At 35.5% G+C, this 16,571-nt stretch overlaps 1 protein-coding gene across 13 annotated transcripts in view; it reads right to left on the bottom strand.

The window, feature by feature from the left end:
* CC2D2B (coiled-coil and C2 domain containing 2B) overlaps window positions 1-16,571 on the bottom strand; it is a 125,433-nt gene that overhangs the window by 22,325 nt on the left and 86,537 nt on the right. For 12 of the 13 annotated variants that reach the window (XM_078346157.1, XM_078346158.1, XM_035268582.3 and 9 more), the window contains 6 exons: window positions 14,759-14,851; window positions 11,656-11,747; window positions 10,405-10,575; window positions 8,889-8,985; window positions 8,004-8,125; window positions 3,484-3,580 (listed from right to left, as the gene is read on the bottom strand). In XM_078346157.1, the coding sequence (XP_078202283.1) occupies window positions 3,484-3,580; window positions 8,004-8,125; window positions 8,889-8,985; window positions 10,405-10,575; window positions 11,656-11,747; window positions 14,759-14,851 (672 nt within the window). Of the gene's footprint in view, window positions 1-3,483; window positions 3,581-4,005; window positions 4,146-8,003; window positions 8,126-8,888; window positions 8,986-10,404; window positions 10,576-11,655; window positions 11,748-14,758; window positions 14,852-16,571 lie in introns of those variants that run through there. The other variant, XM_035268603.3, reaches the window with a different exon arrangement.

Genomic DNA, 16,571 nt, shown 5'->3' with positions numbered 1-16,571 from the left:
TGTGATGAATAGTTTTACAAACTCATAAGTAAATATAAAAAGTCATTCTCTTTCTCTTAAAAAAGAAACCAAAAGGTAAATAGAAAAGATATATTTTAAAGAAATTTAAAAGCAAGAAAAACATAACTACTTCAAGCAAAAAATAATAGTCTGGGAGAAAATGATCTGTTGTAGAGTTTATGACTTGTGTAAAGTAGAATGTATCACAATACTAGCACAATGCAAGGAGGGGGAAATGGAGGCATTATATTATAGGATCCTGCTCTTACACTGTCCAGAGGCTGACTAGCAACAACAAAGCTGAGCAGATGGACTGTGCTGCTCTAGTCTAAAAAGTAATAGGTACACTTAGGTAGCTTTGTAGCAATCAAGGCCTTGGAATTCTAACTGATGTGCTCCCAACTGAATTAATCTTTTCATCCTAAGTCCCAGGGATGCTGCAGGCTTTTTAGGTCTACCTTGCCTAAGATATAGTTATAGCTCTATCAAGGTTTACTTTAAAATTGGTTCCCTACATGAATGGAGCTGGAAGCCATGATCCTTAGCAAATTAACACAGGAACAGAAAACCAAATACCACATGCTCCCGCTTATAAGTGGGAGCTAAACTATGAGAACGCATGAACACATAGACAGGGATAACACACACTGGGGCCTATTGGAGGGTGGAGGGTGGAGGGTGGGAGGTGGGAGACGATTAGGAAAAACAGCTGATGGGAACTAGGCTAAATACCTGGGTGAAGAAATAATCTGTACAACAAACCCCCAGGAGACAAGTTTACCTGTATAACAAATCCTGCATGTGTACACCTGAACTTAAAAGTCAGATAAAAAGTTCCTTATGCATCCTCTCTGAGATGCAATGAAAGAATTTTAAGATCAACAATATGAATTATATATGAAACAACGTTTAAGGAATATATTAGTATGGGAGTTGTATATATCAAGTGATAAAACGGGACTTAATATCTGGAGTAATAATGTGTGTTGTAAGTCTGCATATCCTGGTGTGAGTTGAAGCAGGGCCAGGCAGTCTGATGGTAAAATAGTGGAAGAGATGCTGCTATGATGGGACCATCTCTTTAAATAACTCATATAAATAAAACTCAGATATTTGTACATTTCATTTCTCAACCCCTTGTAAATCAAAGTAACCCCTTCATCTTTGTACTAGAAGATCATTTCTTCAGGAGTAACATAGCTTGTCCAATAGGGTCCCTTGTCTTGCCATCAGGACGAATACCTTTGTATGTTAATTAGCAGTCATAGAGCTGGGACAGTGGCTTGACTACTGTGGACTAAAGGCTCAAATGTACAGTACAATTTCTACAAGGTAATAAAACTGAAATTTAAAATCAAAAGTTTACAGAAAAGCCTCTCAAACATTTGAAAATGCAAAGATATGATATTGGAAAACAGGCCAAGCAAGAAAATGTAATATATATATAAAATAACAAAAAATAAGTAACTAAATATAAAATACATAGTCTAAGATGTTTTCAGAGATAAAATTATAGTCTCAGAATGTTTCCATTATTTATGAGAAGGCAAGAGATCAAACAAACTAGGCATTGAATACATTTGGTCAAAGTAAGTACAAAAATTATAGGCCTAGGGAAATAGGGAGGAAGAAAATAATTAAAATACAAGCAGAAATAAATGAATTCGAAAACCAAAAAAGAGTGAAAAGTAAAAACAATTTCAGTAGTTGGTTCTTTAAAGAATAGGCAAACATCTTCCAAATTAAATAATTTTTAAAAAATTGAAAGACATGGTTGGATAAAGTTAGAAACCAGAGGATAGTAGATAATGGCAAGTCAAAAATTATAGACTATGCTGAAAATTTATATGATAATAAATTTTAAAATCTTAAAAATAACTAAAAAAAAAGCATTTAAACCAATATTTGAGTTTCAATTTAGTTTAAGGTCTTTCTGTGGCTACTGGGATTTTTGTTAGAGTCACATTTAACCTAAGTTTTAAATCTGGAGTATGCATGGGGCTTGCTTTGCCAGCTCCAAAGGCAGTTCAGTCCATCTCTTTCTTGCCGAGTGTTAAAAATAGGCTATGTGTCTGTGAGAGTTCCAAGTCTTCAGCTTTCTGCTAATACATAACTAAAGAAAGGGAGATCTGTGGGGAGTAAGAAACAGTTGATAGCAGGAAGAAAATATACAGGAGGGGCACAGAGGAAAGAAAGGAAAAATGAAACACTTCTAGACAAAATAGCATTCAGTGATAACTTTAAACCATCTTTCAACTAGATAGCTATCTCAGGGCTCAGTCTAGCACTAGTCTTTTAAAAGACAATGAAATGTTAAAACCCAGTCCATGAGAGGAGGGCAAGAATGCAAGGACCTTTCCTTTTCTGAAGAGCATGCCAACATTGTCACAAACAAGTCTGATACCTAAAGCATGTGGATCTCATTCCAGTAACAACAATCTCACAATGCAAAGCACTTTCAAGGCTTCACTTGTTAACCAACTGCTATTCAATTCTGACCAAATTAGTCTTTGAGATAATTCACTTTTGAGAGAGAAAACTTGTTAGACATTCTTTTGAGATTTTTAAGCTTTCCCATTTATCAGTTTTGATTATCAGAACACTACTCAGTTTAATTCCTTGGAAAAAGCGATCACCAAATTATTGTTTAATATTTTACACTTGGCATTTATCATGTTTGATTTAAAGTTCCTTTAATAAGAATGTGTGTCGTATCTCCTGGAAAACCGGGTTTGAAAACATAGCCATTATGATTTGCAGTGGTTTTTACGAAGGCTCATTCCTGAACCATTCTCTTCAAGGTCTTGTTCAACTTCTCTGACATGGATCCCCAGTCCCTCCAGGTAGAATTAATTGCTCCTTCAACAGCGTTGCCATAGAATTTGGAAAACATTTCTATAGACCTGAAAAGAGTAGATATACTACACCTACTATATATACTATATATAGATCTACTATGTATACCATGGATATGCATCTTTATATTTTTAGTGGCAAGTCCAATAGGGAGGAAACTAACATTTATTTTGGAACTTGCTAGGGTACTAGGCATTGTGCTAGGAACTTTCATACATCTATGAGGAAGACAGTAGAACTGAATTTTAGCCTTAGGAATAATTTGATCTCTTTTGTAGGAGTCATGCATTTTCTTTGATCAGATAATGAGAAATATGTAACCTATTTCTGTATTGGCTACACAAAGCTCACATTTAAATGTAATGTTCAGTTGCAGAAACCTATGTCTCCCAAGTTCTTGGTATATTTATTCCTCCTCCTCCTATATGTGGTTTATGATCTCTGTTATTTTTTAACTGACTTGTCGTATATCTGATTTTATTTCAAGTTGCCTCAAATCCTTTCAAGAAAATGTTGGATACACTCATTGCATCTAAAAGCATATTTACAAATATGTTACTAGACTTCATTCAGTTTGACCTTCTTAGAATAATTTCAGCATTGGCTATTATAATTATTCTACCTTACCTCATGTTTTTCAATCATCATTTCATCAAAAATGTTGATATATATATTATCTTTTATTTTAGATAAGCTTGAGAAGCTATAATCATGTCCTGGTGAGCTGCAAATTAAAAAAATATATATTCAAATGCTTAATTTTCTCAAAATCCACTTATTTTCTAAGAGCATTATTCATAAAGAGCTATAAAATTACCTGTGTTGTTTTCTTTTATGAAGTATGAACTAAGAAAAAGCTATATGCTTTGAAGACTGGCTGCTCCCTTTCATTAGAGCCAGCATGTGCTTTGTAATTTACATCTCTCTTACGATGAAAAATAAAAATGTTTACGTGTAAAACAGAAAGGGCTTTCACTATAGGTATCCACATTGCAAACAGATTATTTGGAGTATTATATAGGTTTTTCAACTGTCTTAAATTCTGCTAGTTTCTGCTAGTTGACACACAGAGATAAAATGCTCTTTTATTCTCAGTTAATAGATATGACTTTAAATACAGAATTTATGGCTGGGCATGGTGTCTCATACCTGTAATACCAGCACTTTGGGAGGGTGAGGTGGGTGGATCACATGAGGTCAGTAATTCAAGACAAGCCTGGCCAACATAGAGAAACCCCATCTCTACTAAAAATACAAACAAACAAACAAAAAATTAGCCAGGTCTGGTGATGGGTGCTTGTAGTCCCAGCTACTCGAGAGGCTGAGGCAGGAGAATCGCTTGAACTCAGGAGGCAGAGGTTGCAGTGAACCGAGATTGTGCCACTGCACCCAGCCTGGGCGACAAGAGCGAAATTCCGTCTAAAAAAAAAAAGATAAAACAGAATTTATTCCCATTCCCATGTCAATTTACTCCAAGCAGAAACTGGAATAATGGAGTGCACTTCATTTTGCAAGCTGTCTGCTGATGGCATTCTTGATTAGGTACATTTTGGAGGTAGTTGAAAGGATAATGTATATCATAAGCAATGAATTTTTACTTTCAGCTCCACCTTGTGCACTGAATCTCCATCAAACATTTAACAGTGATGGAAATCTCAATTCTGTATAATAGGTTACTGTACATAGAGAAACTGAAGCTCAGAGAAGTTAAATAATTTATTCAAGGTAATGCCACCAGCAAATGACAGAGCCTAATATGGACCCAGCTCTTCTTTTAAAATATTTTTGTTTAGTTTACTTATTTATATATGTGTTTTAGAGACCGGGTCTATCTTTCCCAGGCTGATCTTGAATTCCTGGGCTCAAGTGATCCTCCCACCTCAGCTTCTTGAGTAGCTGGGTCTACAGGGTGTATCACCACACTTGGCTGGACCCAGTTCTGACAGACTCCAAAGACCTTTTCACTACACAGCTGCCACTGACATTACTTGTTGAATCTTGTGGCTTAAGCAAGCAACCATATTTCAAAGGATCTTCAACAGCTTCTGTAACTTTCTGAAACCTACAAGCAATGATGATTGAAAATGCTAGTTGAATTTAGAGGACAATTTTAAGTGGAAGTTTCCTTATATTTCCTAATGATAAAACAACTAGCTGATTCCCCTACTTTGTTCCTCAAGGATTTCCTTTCATGTTGCCAGGACCTAAGAAAGAGCAGGGGAGGCAATATTTATTTACAATCTTATGCTAGCAGGAGAAAGGACAACTGACCTCCTTACAACATTTTTTAGCTTGTTAACTTAGTATATTCCTTACATCACTTAAGTTCTTCTGCATTATCTTGCATTTTGTATTTGATTAAAATGTTCTTTAAATGTTATCATAATTCTCCCTCCAAGAAGGGCTCATGGAGCTAATTATTTAATATTACTCATTACTTACACATAATATTTATTATGACTGCTTATCCATTTGCTTATGGTTTTTATTCACTAAAATGTCACAAGAAGAGGGGAGTAGGATCTTGTATCAGAGGCAACAAAAAGTCGTAGCTGGATGGTTTTGGCTTATCTGAAGCCTCTGATCCACCTGGTTGTACTCCAGATTGTTCTTGGCTTATCTCACTGCTATAATTGCAAGGATGTAAACACTCCCAAGTCTTCTCATTAGTTTACTTATAAGTTTATGTATCTTATTGACTGTTTGATATTCTCCTAAATTTATTTAATAAAGTATATTTCTTCTAACACTAATGTCTAAATTAATATTCCAAATATTTCCAAATACACATGACCACATGTTACATTTACATACTGTTCAAACAAATACATTTTATATGTTAATTATTTAACTTGCTATTATATGATATTATATAATAGATTTCCCTTTAAGTCAATAATTTCCTTTACACACAAAGAGTAAATAGTTCAAGAAAGCAAGTGTCAGAGAACAAGGCAAAGTGAAGGTACAAGGTTCAGACAGACAGCCAAATAACAAGAATATCTATTTAGGAACTCTGGCCAATGACTCTGAAAATATAATTGAGCCTATGTTGAATCCGGAAGAACAAATTTGATTTCTGCTAAAAGCAGAAGTTCCATCGCATCTTAGCTAACAAAATCCTAAAGTTTTCTTTGTTATAGTTCTCCTACCCCTAAGTTGAAATAATGGGATAAACAGCATCTCCCTTTCCCTGCAAATCCTGTTTAGGATCTGAAATCTTTCACTTTCAGAAGGGGTGGCTGAGATGTGAATGTTTATTTAGCCTCCAAGATGTCACCACATATATGCAAGTGATTATGTCAGTTCTTCTGAGTTCCTTTAGCCTTTGTTAGTGGGGAATATATGTTAACACAGGCATTGAACAAATCATAGAAATCCTATGAAATCATATAAACTATGAAATAATATGAAATATAAAATATTCACAGAAAATTATGTAAAATAAATTATAGAAAAATAATATAAAATGATGGCTAATCCATAAGATAACCCTGCTCTACATGTATGAATAAGAAGTCAATTTTCCCACCTTTCAAAGTAAAAAGACTCATATTATTGAAAAAAATGTTTAGATGTTTAATAGCTACACATACCTGCTCATGAAAGAAATTTATACCCAGCAGTAAAGCATAGCAATACTAAAGGAAGCAGCCATAGAATTAGATCCATTTTACTGGGTCATGTGTGTGTGTGTGTGTATGTGTATGTTCCTAAACACCATATAAAGGATTATTCTAGTCTATATCTGTTTGTTTCTTCTTGGTAGCAAGCAGGAAGATAGGTGTATATTTCTTCTTGGATTTAAAAATCTGATTTGTTAACTATTTTAATTAAAAATACCTTTATAAACAGGAATATTATTGAAAAAGATATCCTCACTCATTCTTCAGAAAGTGCAATGGTCTAAAATTTTAATGCAAGTTAATGTATGTTTAAAGTAAGGAAAGTAAAGGAAGTCCACTATTTATTAAATTAGACTTTTAAAAGGATATACCATAAAGAAAAGCATTGGTAAAATTTAAAACTTATTTTCATCAAAATACATCATAAAGAAAATGAAAAGTCAAACCATTAGGGAAAGATAGTTTTAACACATATAACTGACAAAGGGCTGGTATCCATAACATATAGAGAACTGCTTTAAAAAAAAAAAAAAGACAGACAAAATAATAGAAAAAGAGAGAAAACTATCCTTTTGGCTGGAATTCCTGTAATTCGCCAAAATGACGAACACAAAGGAAAAGAGGAAAGACACCCAATGTTTGTTCTCTAGGCCGTTTAGAAAACATGCAGTTGTTCCTTTGGCCACGTATATGTGAATGTATAAGAAAGGTGATATTGTAGACATCAAATGAATGAGTACTGTTCAGAAAGGAATGCCCCACAAGTGTTACCATGGCAAAACCAAGAGTCTAGCATGCTGTTGGCATTGTTGTAAACAAATAAGGGCAAGATTGTTGCCAAGAGAATTAATGTGTGTATTGAGCACATAAAGCACAGTAAGCACTCTAAGAGCTGAAATAGCTTCCTGAAATGCATGAAGGAAAATGATCAGAAAAAGAAAGAAGCCAGAGAGAAAGGTACCTGGGTACAACTGAAGCGCCACCCTGCTCCACCCAGAGAAGCACACTTTGTGAGAACCAATGGGAAGGAGCCTGAGCTGCCTGGAACCTCTTTCCCATGAATTCATGGCATAATCAGTGTTAAAAAAAAAAAAAAAAAAAAAAAAAAAGACCTCTGGACTGTAAAAATGTTTCTCTTCATTCAGTGGAAGTGTGGTGCACTCTCCCCCAAGGAAATATTTAAAGAAAATTTTAATTGTGCCCTAATTCATTGTGTAATATCTTCACTATTCAAATTTAATGTATATCTTGCCTAGATGTGAGGTGGCTTATTGTGCAACAAATTACTCAACTGGTTAGAAAACAGACAGATATTATTTATGAAGTATTCGTACTGGTTTGAAGATATTCCCTTTAAATCATCATGGAAGAAATAAAATAATTTACAAAAAGGAAAAAAAAGAAAAACAGATAAAAGTAAATAAAGCCTGTTTCAATGATTATTTCAATAAGTAGCTCAACAAAAAAATTTTGTTTTTGCTCTTTTTTTTAGGAGCTATGGAACAATGAACTCCAACTTACAGAAAGTCTACTTTAATTTCTTCATTCCAGCATGGATGAGATCCACTTGCTGTACTGGTTTGGTATACAGTGTGCTGGAAAGAAACTTCCACAAATGGATATACAGTATCCTGAAACACAGAGTAAACATTGACTAGATTTTGAAATACTTTATATAGTCAATAAAAGTAGAGGTCTAGGAAATTACTTGGCAAGTACATGGCTTCATTTTCCTAGTTTTTCAAACAGCCATTATTTATTTATTTATTGAATCAACATCTATTGGCTCTATTCTATATCAGGTACTTTTCTAGGACCTAAAGATAAACAGAACTTTCTCTTAAGGATTTTATAGTCTTTCAGGGGAAAATATACAGGTAAACAAAGAAGTGCAATGAAATGTGAGAAAAGAGAGAAACATCTTAAAGGTGTGAAAATTATTCAGGAAAAGGCATGATTAACTTTTGGGGGTGACAATAAGGTGGGCATCATGGAGAAAACATTGCTTGAGTGTGTGCTTGGAAACTTCAAGTCATAGTTCATTTGGACAATAACATGGTAATGTGTCGAGGCCATTCCAGGCAAACGAAACAACTAGTAGAGGCCTCGTGGAACAAGGAGTAGCACGACATGGCTACGGGATACAGAGAGATGAGGCTAATTGTAGGCGCAGGCCAGATGCCTGAAGATTTTGTAGCCATTTTAAGGTCTTATACCTTATCATATAGACCCCAAGAGCAGGGAATGAAATGGTTAGAACTACATTTTCTAAAGGCCTCTTTTACTGTGTTATGGAAAATAAACTGGAAGCCAAATAAAATATAGATGGAGAGATTAATTAAGAGCTAACTGTAATTCAGAACAAACATAATAATATTGTACTTTATAGAAGTGTTAAATACTTATCTCACGTAAGATCTCTTCTGAGGCTACTGATTTGATTGTTTCTTTATGTTTGAGGAAAGATATGGATGATTTCAAATGAGTAGACATATCCAAGGCTCTTCAGGGAAAACAATTAGAGACATACACCTTAATTAGTTTTAATATTAGTTTTGGTAGAAGTGGGTGGGTTTTTCCTGTGCTTATGAAGATATATAAGTCAGTTTCTCTGGTTCATACCGAGTTTGCTTTGAATTGTATTATCATGTGTGGTTACAGCTAAACATTTGATAATTACTACTCTGGAAGAGCAACTCCTAAATACTGAACTATGGATTAGATCTAGTCTAAACAAAATATTCACAGGTATTCAGGAAAAGGAAAAGAAAAGGCAAGTTATTCATGATGGATGCCAATTAAAATATAATTATATAAATATTAAAAAAGACAAATTATACTTTAAGGATATATCCTTCCAACTTTTTTGATGTTATAATTTTTTTTAACAGTATGATGCTTTTAGAAAATGGTGATGATTTTATATGTCCTTATTTCACAAAACAGCCTTTGAAATGTAAATTTGTTTTGAGCATATTCAATTCTTTTAGATGAACAAGGCTGTAATTTATTAAGACACTGGCAAAAGCTTCAAGAGGTGTTAACTACAGATTAGCAGAATGTTTGTTTTTCATAGGGAGAATTCATGAGCTGTGGTAAGCATAAATGTAAGCAAGTAGGGCACATGTGTTGGACACAACACCCTCAAAATATAGAGGGGAATGCCTAATATTCTTAAGGCATTTGGATACTGGATATTAGTAATATATAAATCATACTGACGCTAAATATCAGAGACACTAAATAACCAGGATACACTAAATACACATGGGCACTTAATATTCATGATGCCATACTTTGGCCACACACTGGTGATATCCACTCTGGCCCCATGTATCCTCTGCCCCCAAAACACAAATAAAACCCACTGGGGCACCTACAGAAAGGATGGGTGAAGTCCTATATTTGTAGATGTTACCTAAAAACAACAGGTCTAAAACAGAGCAGGGTGTAACTGTAGCAATTCTGATTTTATACACCATTCCACATTTGCTTCACAGCTTTTCTGGGGCATTTCCCAAAACAAAATTAGTGTCCCATTGACTTTCTCCAGCTTTCTGCTTCCAATACTGAGAGAGCCAGTGGCATGGAATAGGGCAGTTGGCAGCAGAAGCTTCAGAATTTTTACAACAGGAAATAGAGATAAAAGCATTTATTTGATATAATATGTGAAGGTGAACATGCAGCCAACACCCTCAAAATATACATGTTAAAGTTACTCTGGGAATGACGAACTTGAGAAAACTCTTAATACATGGCATTGACAGGTTTGATTATGCAAATCAAGATTTCAATTTTCATTCATTTTATGTTTATGGAGCATTAACAAAGTGTAAAGGTTTCCAAATATAACCGCATGAAGAATTAATCACATTTAAGATAGACCTTTTGCAACTCTAAAAATTGGGGCATATTGCCTTACCTATTAATTGCTGTTTTTCTCATAGGAATATTATAGGCCCTCACTATTCGAACAAGAATCTTAATATCTCCATCAGAGATCGTCTGTGCTGTGACTTGTTTCCTTTCTTTCCTCTGAGGTTTTAACTTTCTCCGTGGTTCAACAAACTTAAAAACTGCATCTGTCAATTGGCTAAAGAATAAACAAATGATCATCAGTCTCATTTACATTTTTTTTTAAAAACATGGTTTTAAAAGATATCAGTCTTTTGAGTAACTGAAAGGAGACCATTATTCTGAATCATATTCTCTGCATTGTGGAGGGGAGACGGAGTTGTCTTAAACTCAAGGAAGAAATATTTTTCTTAGCGTAGGAAGGAAAAGATGCCATGTTCCCTCATATTAAGAAAGACCGATTGTTCCTTGCCCTTTGGGTATACGGTTCAAAGAGAGATAGATGTGAACATGGAGCGGTAAAGCCATGAAACATAATGATCTTTTGGAAGATTATTTTTTGTTGAGGAATCATTCTCTTGACAGTGCCTGAATATTAACATTTTCTCCATGGCTCTGAAACTAGAGTTAGTTATATATGCCGCCAACCCGGGCAACACAAATCCATGGAAGTATAGTTTTATGGTCACACCCATTTTTCCCCCGAAAGGACTGAAAAGTAGAACACAATAGAGTTCAGCATCCTAAACCAGTTAAACCTCATTGATCATTCCAAGAGTCTGCATGTGGCCTCCAGGAAGTTTTCCCAGAGACAGCCCTGTTCCTACCCTTAGTTCACAGATAGGACAGTATGATAATCGAGTTACTTCAGCAAACACTCCCCCAACTGCTGCGTGTGGATCTCAGTGCCTTTGTACAGCTGAGGATTCTCCATTTTGCAAAGGGGAGCAGGCTTAGCAAGATGCTAGCAGCAAGAACTTTTCCCACAGCAGTCTCAAGACAGGAAATCTAAGGGCAAAACTAATTTGGGACAAAGATGCTTCTTGTATTTTTCTTTCTTGCCCTAAAGTCTGTCAAAGGAGAGGGCAAAATCTGCCCCCAAATACTATATAATTGAAAATACATCATGTAGATATTCCAAAATGCAACTTTAAGTTGACCAAGTATTTTAAGTCATCATATTTTACTTTATGATCTGAAACTGTATCTTTTGACATATGGCTTAATTAAAATAAAAATAGAAAACTCAGAAGATTTTAAAGGGATAATCTTAAAGGTTATATTTCATACTTTCATATATTTCATCTTTAGCAGTTACCTTGTAGATATAATTTTTTCATAATCAGTCACAATATCTGACAAGTTGTATTTGGTAATTTTAACAGTTCTCTTCATTATCAACCTTCTCACCTAAAAAAAATTAGAATTTAATAAATAAATGTATTGTTTATATTTTAAGGTTAAGCATTTATAATGCTACTGGTGCCACTAGATTTTACTCCTAATTTTTGCCAGCAATGGATGGAGCAGGGGATTAGACAAGTGAAAATACTATTGTTTGTTGCCATTATTAAAGTCATTTCCAAATTTCACATGGTCTCACCAAAGTGAGTTTATTTCTTTCCACTTTTTTTGTGCTTCTACATCCAGTTCATCTCATCTTAAACTCTTTGCTCTCATATCTTTTTTCATCTAACTCACAGTGTACGTTGCCAGAACTAGTTTTCACCAAAGGAGACAACTGCCCTGTGAATCCACTTCTATGATAGCCACTAATGGACATGAGTCTTGATCTGCAAACCCAAGGAAATGTGATCCCATTTCTGCATTTCCTTTGAGTCAATCCTATTCTGACTTTAAGACCTCATTCTGGCAGCCTGGCATGAAAGTCAGTGCTTGAAGGGAGCCATCTCCCTTAGCCCTTCCTACCTGGAGAACTCACTGACCTTAGTTCCTCCAAGGACTCTGAACATCTCCTTTTTAGTCTGAGGAAATCCTTCCCTTTCTTATTTTACCCTGTCTTTGGGTTTTCAGATATGAAACCAGGCAGGGGTGTGTCTGGAGGCGATTTTCTGCTTTCTGTCCTTTCAAAAATCATTCTGGAGACAACATAACCTAGGCCCTAGTTGTCTTCTTGAAGTGGGTAGGAAATGGGAGTGGTGGGAGACAAATGGGAAAAACGTCAACTCCTAAAAACCATCTTGGCACACAGACAACAAATTGTTTACCTTGAAGGTGAACAAGACCCCAGTGGCCCCTTCACTGCCCACTCTCTCTCTTCTCTCCCTTGGCACGACACAGACTGAGCTCCTGGCTGTTTCTCCCACAGGCCAGGTGTGCTTCTACACCAAGTTTTCACGTATGGGTTCCATCAGCCTAGAATATTCTTTTCCAAAACTTCCATGGCTAGGTTCCTCATCTCCTTTAGGTCTTTTGCAGAAGTGCTACCTTCTTACCAGATTCTTTGACCACTTCTACTTAAAATTGTGCCCCTGCTCACCGCAACCCCCACCCCCCACAGAACTCTTGTTCTCTCTTCCTACTTTATTTTTCATAGCACCTTTCGTTCTGTAACATACTAATAACGTGTTTCCCATGATCTGACATAGAATATATACTCAAGGAGCTCAGGGATTACAGTAGGTGCTCAATAAATATTCATTGAATAAATTAATGAAATGGACAGACTGAAGTGATATGCTACCCTCTTAGAGAAAACGCTTCAGTAAAAATTTATCTAGTAATATTTGAGACTACTGGGACCTCACTCTGTACTGCTGTAACCCTGCCCTCAGCCATCACTGACTCCAGTAACACAGCAGGAAATGGAATGCACATAACTCACAGTTCCATGAGTTCCTCCCATGGAAGGATTTGGGCACCTATGGCCCCAAAAGTCCTCCAGAAGAAAACTTTTCCAGTGTCTTTGATTACAGTAATTATCACATAAAACTACCAAACCTGTAGTTTCATTTTAGTTTATTTTTCAAACCTGTAGTTTTAAACTGTTGTCAGATAGCAAAGAAGTCTTCATAAGGAGTTAAAATCTAAACACAAAATATTTATAAAGTTCATGTCCAGGATTCCTGTATGAAGTTCAAGCATCCTCAGATACTTGCTCTCTTATGTCCTTCCTAACCCTCTGCTACCCTCCCTCCTGGGCTTCTCCTTATATAAAAAAGAAGAAACAGGATAAGAAGAGTGTGTGTTCCCCTTTTTTATAAGCAAGAACACATTTTTGTTTCCTGAGACCGCAAACTCGCTATTAAAGCACATCCAAACTTAAAAAACACAGAGAGAGAGCTAGTAAAGAAGGAGTGAGAGAGGCAGGGATGAGTGGGAAAACACATGCCAGTGATAAAGGGGCTCTCTCATTTCTGGAAGAGCTAGAGCAGTCCACATTCCATCTCACAGTTGTGGTGTATGAACTGGAATAGCACTTGTGGTTTTATCTCATTCACCCCTCACATTGGACGTAAAGCAAAGCAAGTGTTAATATTGTCCGGTTTCATAAAATATCAAGTGGGACTCAGTGATTCAGTTACTTGCCAGTGACACACATGGTAGTAAGAACAGATTTTCAGACACCTGCCTGGGGCTTTACTAGCTATATGTGGTTGCCTCTCACCTGTCCCCATGAGGGATCTGGAATGTGTCTCTTATTTATTTCTGTAGCTTTCCTTGCTTCTTTTCAAATTACCCTGCAATGCTGCTCTGGTGCTCTACAGCAAAGAAGATGTAGGGGGTGAGAATCTACTTTTGTAGGAGTTGTTGAAACCACCTCAGCTCTCATCCTTTACTTCATTAATTTCTCAAACATTTATCAGCATTTTCCAAGTGTAAGGTACTACAGTAGGCACTAAGAATCTGTAGATGTAGCCCCTGCACTAAGCTTCTAAGTCTAGTGGAGTGATAAGGGGTTGATAGAAATCGGGTATGAAATGCAGTGAAGGATTCCACTCAAACCTGGTTTGCTAGAGTGTTCTGTAAATGTTTACTATTTGGCTTAGTTTCAAAGCATATCTATTTCTCAAATACTGTCTCTGTGCCTCTGGTAGCTCCTTCATCCCTTCATCTCCTGAATTGCTATGGTTCATGATATGAGGCACCAGTAAATACAGTTCTGGCAAAATGCTGTAGTATCTCTCAAGGTGAACTTTTAGAGTCAAAGAAGAGGTGGGAATTTTTAAAAATTTAAACAGAAAAGGTTGGGATGTGCTTTAATAATGAGTTCACTGTCAATGAAGGAAACTAACTCTGAAAGAACAGAAAACTCCTCAGTGATCAGAAAAGTAACGAGTGAGTGGATTTGTCCATCTGACTCTCTGGAAGGACTGTAATACCATGTATCTAGCAGCCCAGTTTTCATAAAAGCAAATGCAAATATATTGATAATATTGTGTTGCTGTTGCTGTTGTTACCTTTTTCAGAAAATTGGCAGAATTAATCCTTTGTGCTATAATAGAATTTACATCTGAAATGGATACCTCCTTCTCTTTCTGACTTTCATACTCCTAAAAACAGAATTGTTAGTTCCGCTTCTTGAATGTAACAAAGAGTTCATATATGACACATTGCAATAAATATCACTAGTCACTTCAGTTCATGTGTAGGACATTGGAAACATTCTGGCACTTCACTCAGTGCAGCTAGATGCTTCATCGAAATAAAGTAAATTTGCATTTGTTATTTATGCATTTTCTGTATTATATATCCCCAATGTATGTGGAAACAATTTTATATTATAGATATTATTAAAGATGATACAAAAATAATGAAATAAATACTTTAGAATCTTCAGCCATGAAATGACGCATGCTCCATTATCTGAAAGTACATTACTTGTCCTTCTAATTAGCCATTAAAAATCCTGAAATTAATTCTTTTGCAAGTAACAACTTTTATTTAAGAAAATATCATATTACTATTTCATATCACTTTATTTAAAGTATTAATTTTTAGGAGTTAACATAATACTCTGTATATAAATATTTTAATGTTATATGTGTTGGGAATAACTTTTCTAATCTCTAAGTTTTTAATTTTAATGTTACAAAATTTATTAATCTGGCCAGGCACTGCGGCACATGCCTGTAATCCTAACACTTTGGGAGGCAGGGGGGGCGGATCACTTAAAGTCAGGAGTTCAAGACCAGTCTGGTCAACATGCCAAAACCCTGTCTCTATTAAAAATATAAAAATTAGCCAGGTGTGGTGGTGCACACCTGTAGTTCCAGGTACTAGGGAGACTAAGGCATGAGAATCACTTGAACTCAGAAGGTGGAAGTTGCAGTGAGCCTAGATCATGCCATTGCACTTTAGCCTGTGCAACAAAGTGAGACTCCATCTCAAAAAAACAAACAAAAAAACAAATTAATCTTTTTCTTTATAATTTATACTTTTTTGTGTCTTATTTAAGAAATACCTTTGTATCCCAAAATTGAAATGCCCATTTGAAATTTTGCTTTTTACAAGTAATCTTCACGACACAGGGTATTTATTTCTTTTATGATGTCTGAATCTAATTTTATTTCTTTCCACATGTATGAATAATGATTCCAAAACCACTTAATGCATCCTTCGTTCTTTTCCAACTGATTTGTAATGGCAATGCTATCAAATATAAAGTTTCCACATATACATAATAAGTCTATTCTATTTCATTGGTTGGGAATTACATTTCTATATTTACCACTTAATATAGGTAGAATTGGCAGTTTACAATATTGACTCTTCCTATCAATGAACATTTACTCAGATTCTTTTGTCTATCATTCAAAAATATTTCAAAATATTATTTGTTGAGTTTTGCACAACTTTTGTTAAACATATTGCTATGTATCTTACAGTCTTTATTGCTCTTACAAGTGATATATTTGTTAAATTACATTTTTAGTGGGGTTTTACTGGTATGTTAGATGCTATTTATTTTTGTTTAAAATTTTTTTCAAACTTTCAAACATAGAAAAGTAGAAATACATATGCACACACACACCCACACACACATGTGTGTGTGTGTGTAATTTTTTTTTTTTAAGACAGGATCTCACTCTGTCATATAGGCTGGAGTGCAGTGGCGCAATCTCAGCTTACTGCAGCCTTGACCTCAAGTGATCTTCCCACCTCAGCTCCAAGTAGCTGGCACTACAGGTGTGCTCCACCATGCCCAGCTAATTTTGTTTATTTTTTGTAGTGATGAGGTCTCACTATTTTGCCCAGGCTGGTCTCAAACTC

Source organism: Callithrix jacchus, chromosome 12 (assembly GCF_049354715.1).
Source record: "Callithrix jacchus isolate 240 chromosome 12, calJac240_pri, whole genome shotgun sequence".
NCBI lineage: Eukaryota > Metazoa > Chordata > Mammalia > Primates > Cebidae > Callithrix > Callithrix jacchus.
This window is presented reverse-complemented; position numbering and strand designations above follow the sequence as displayed.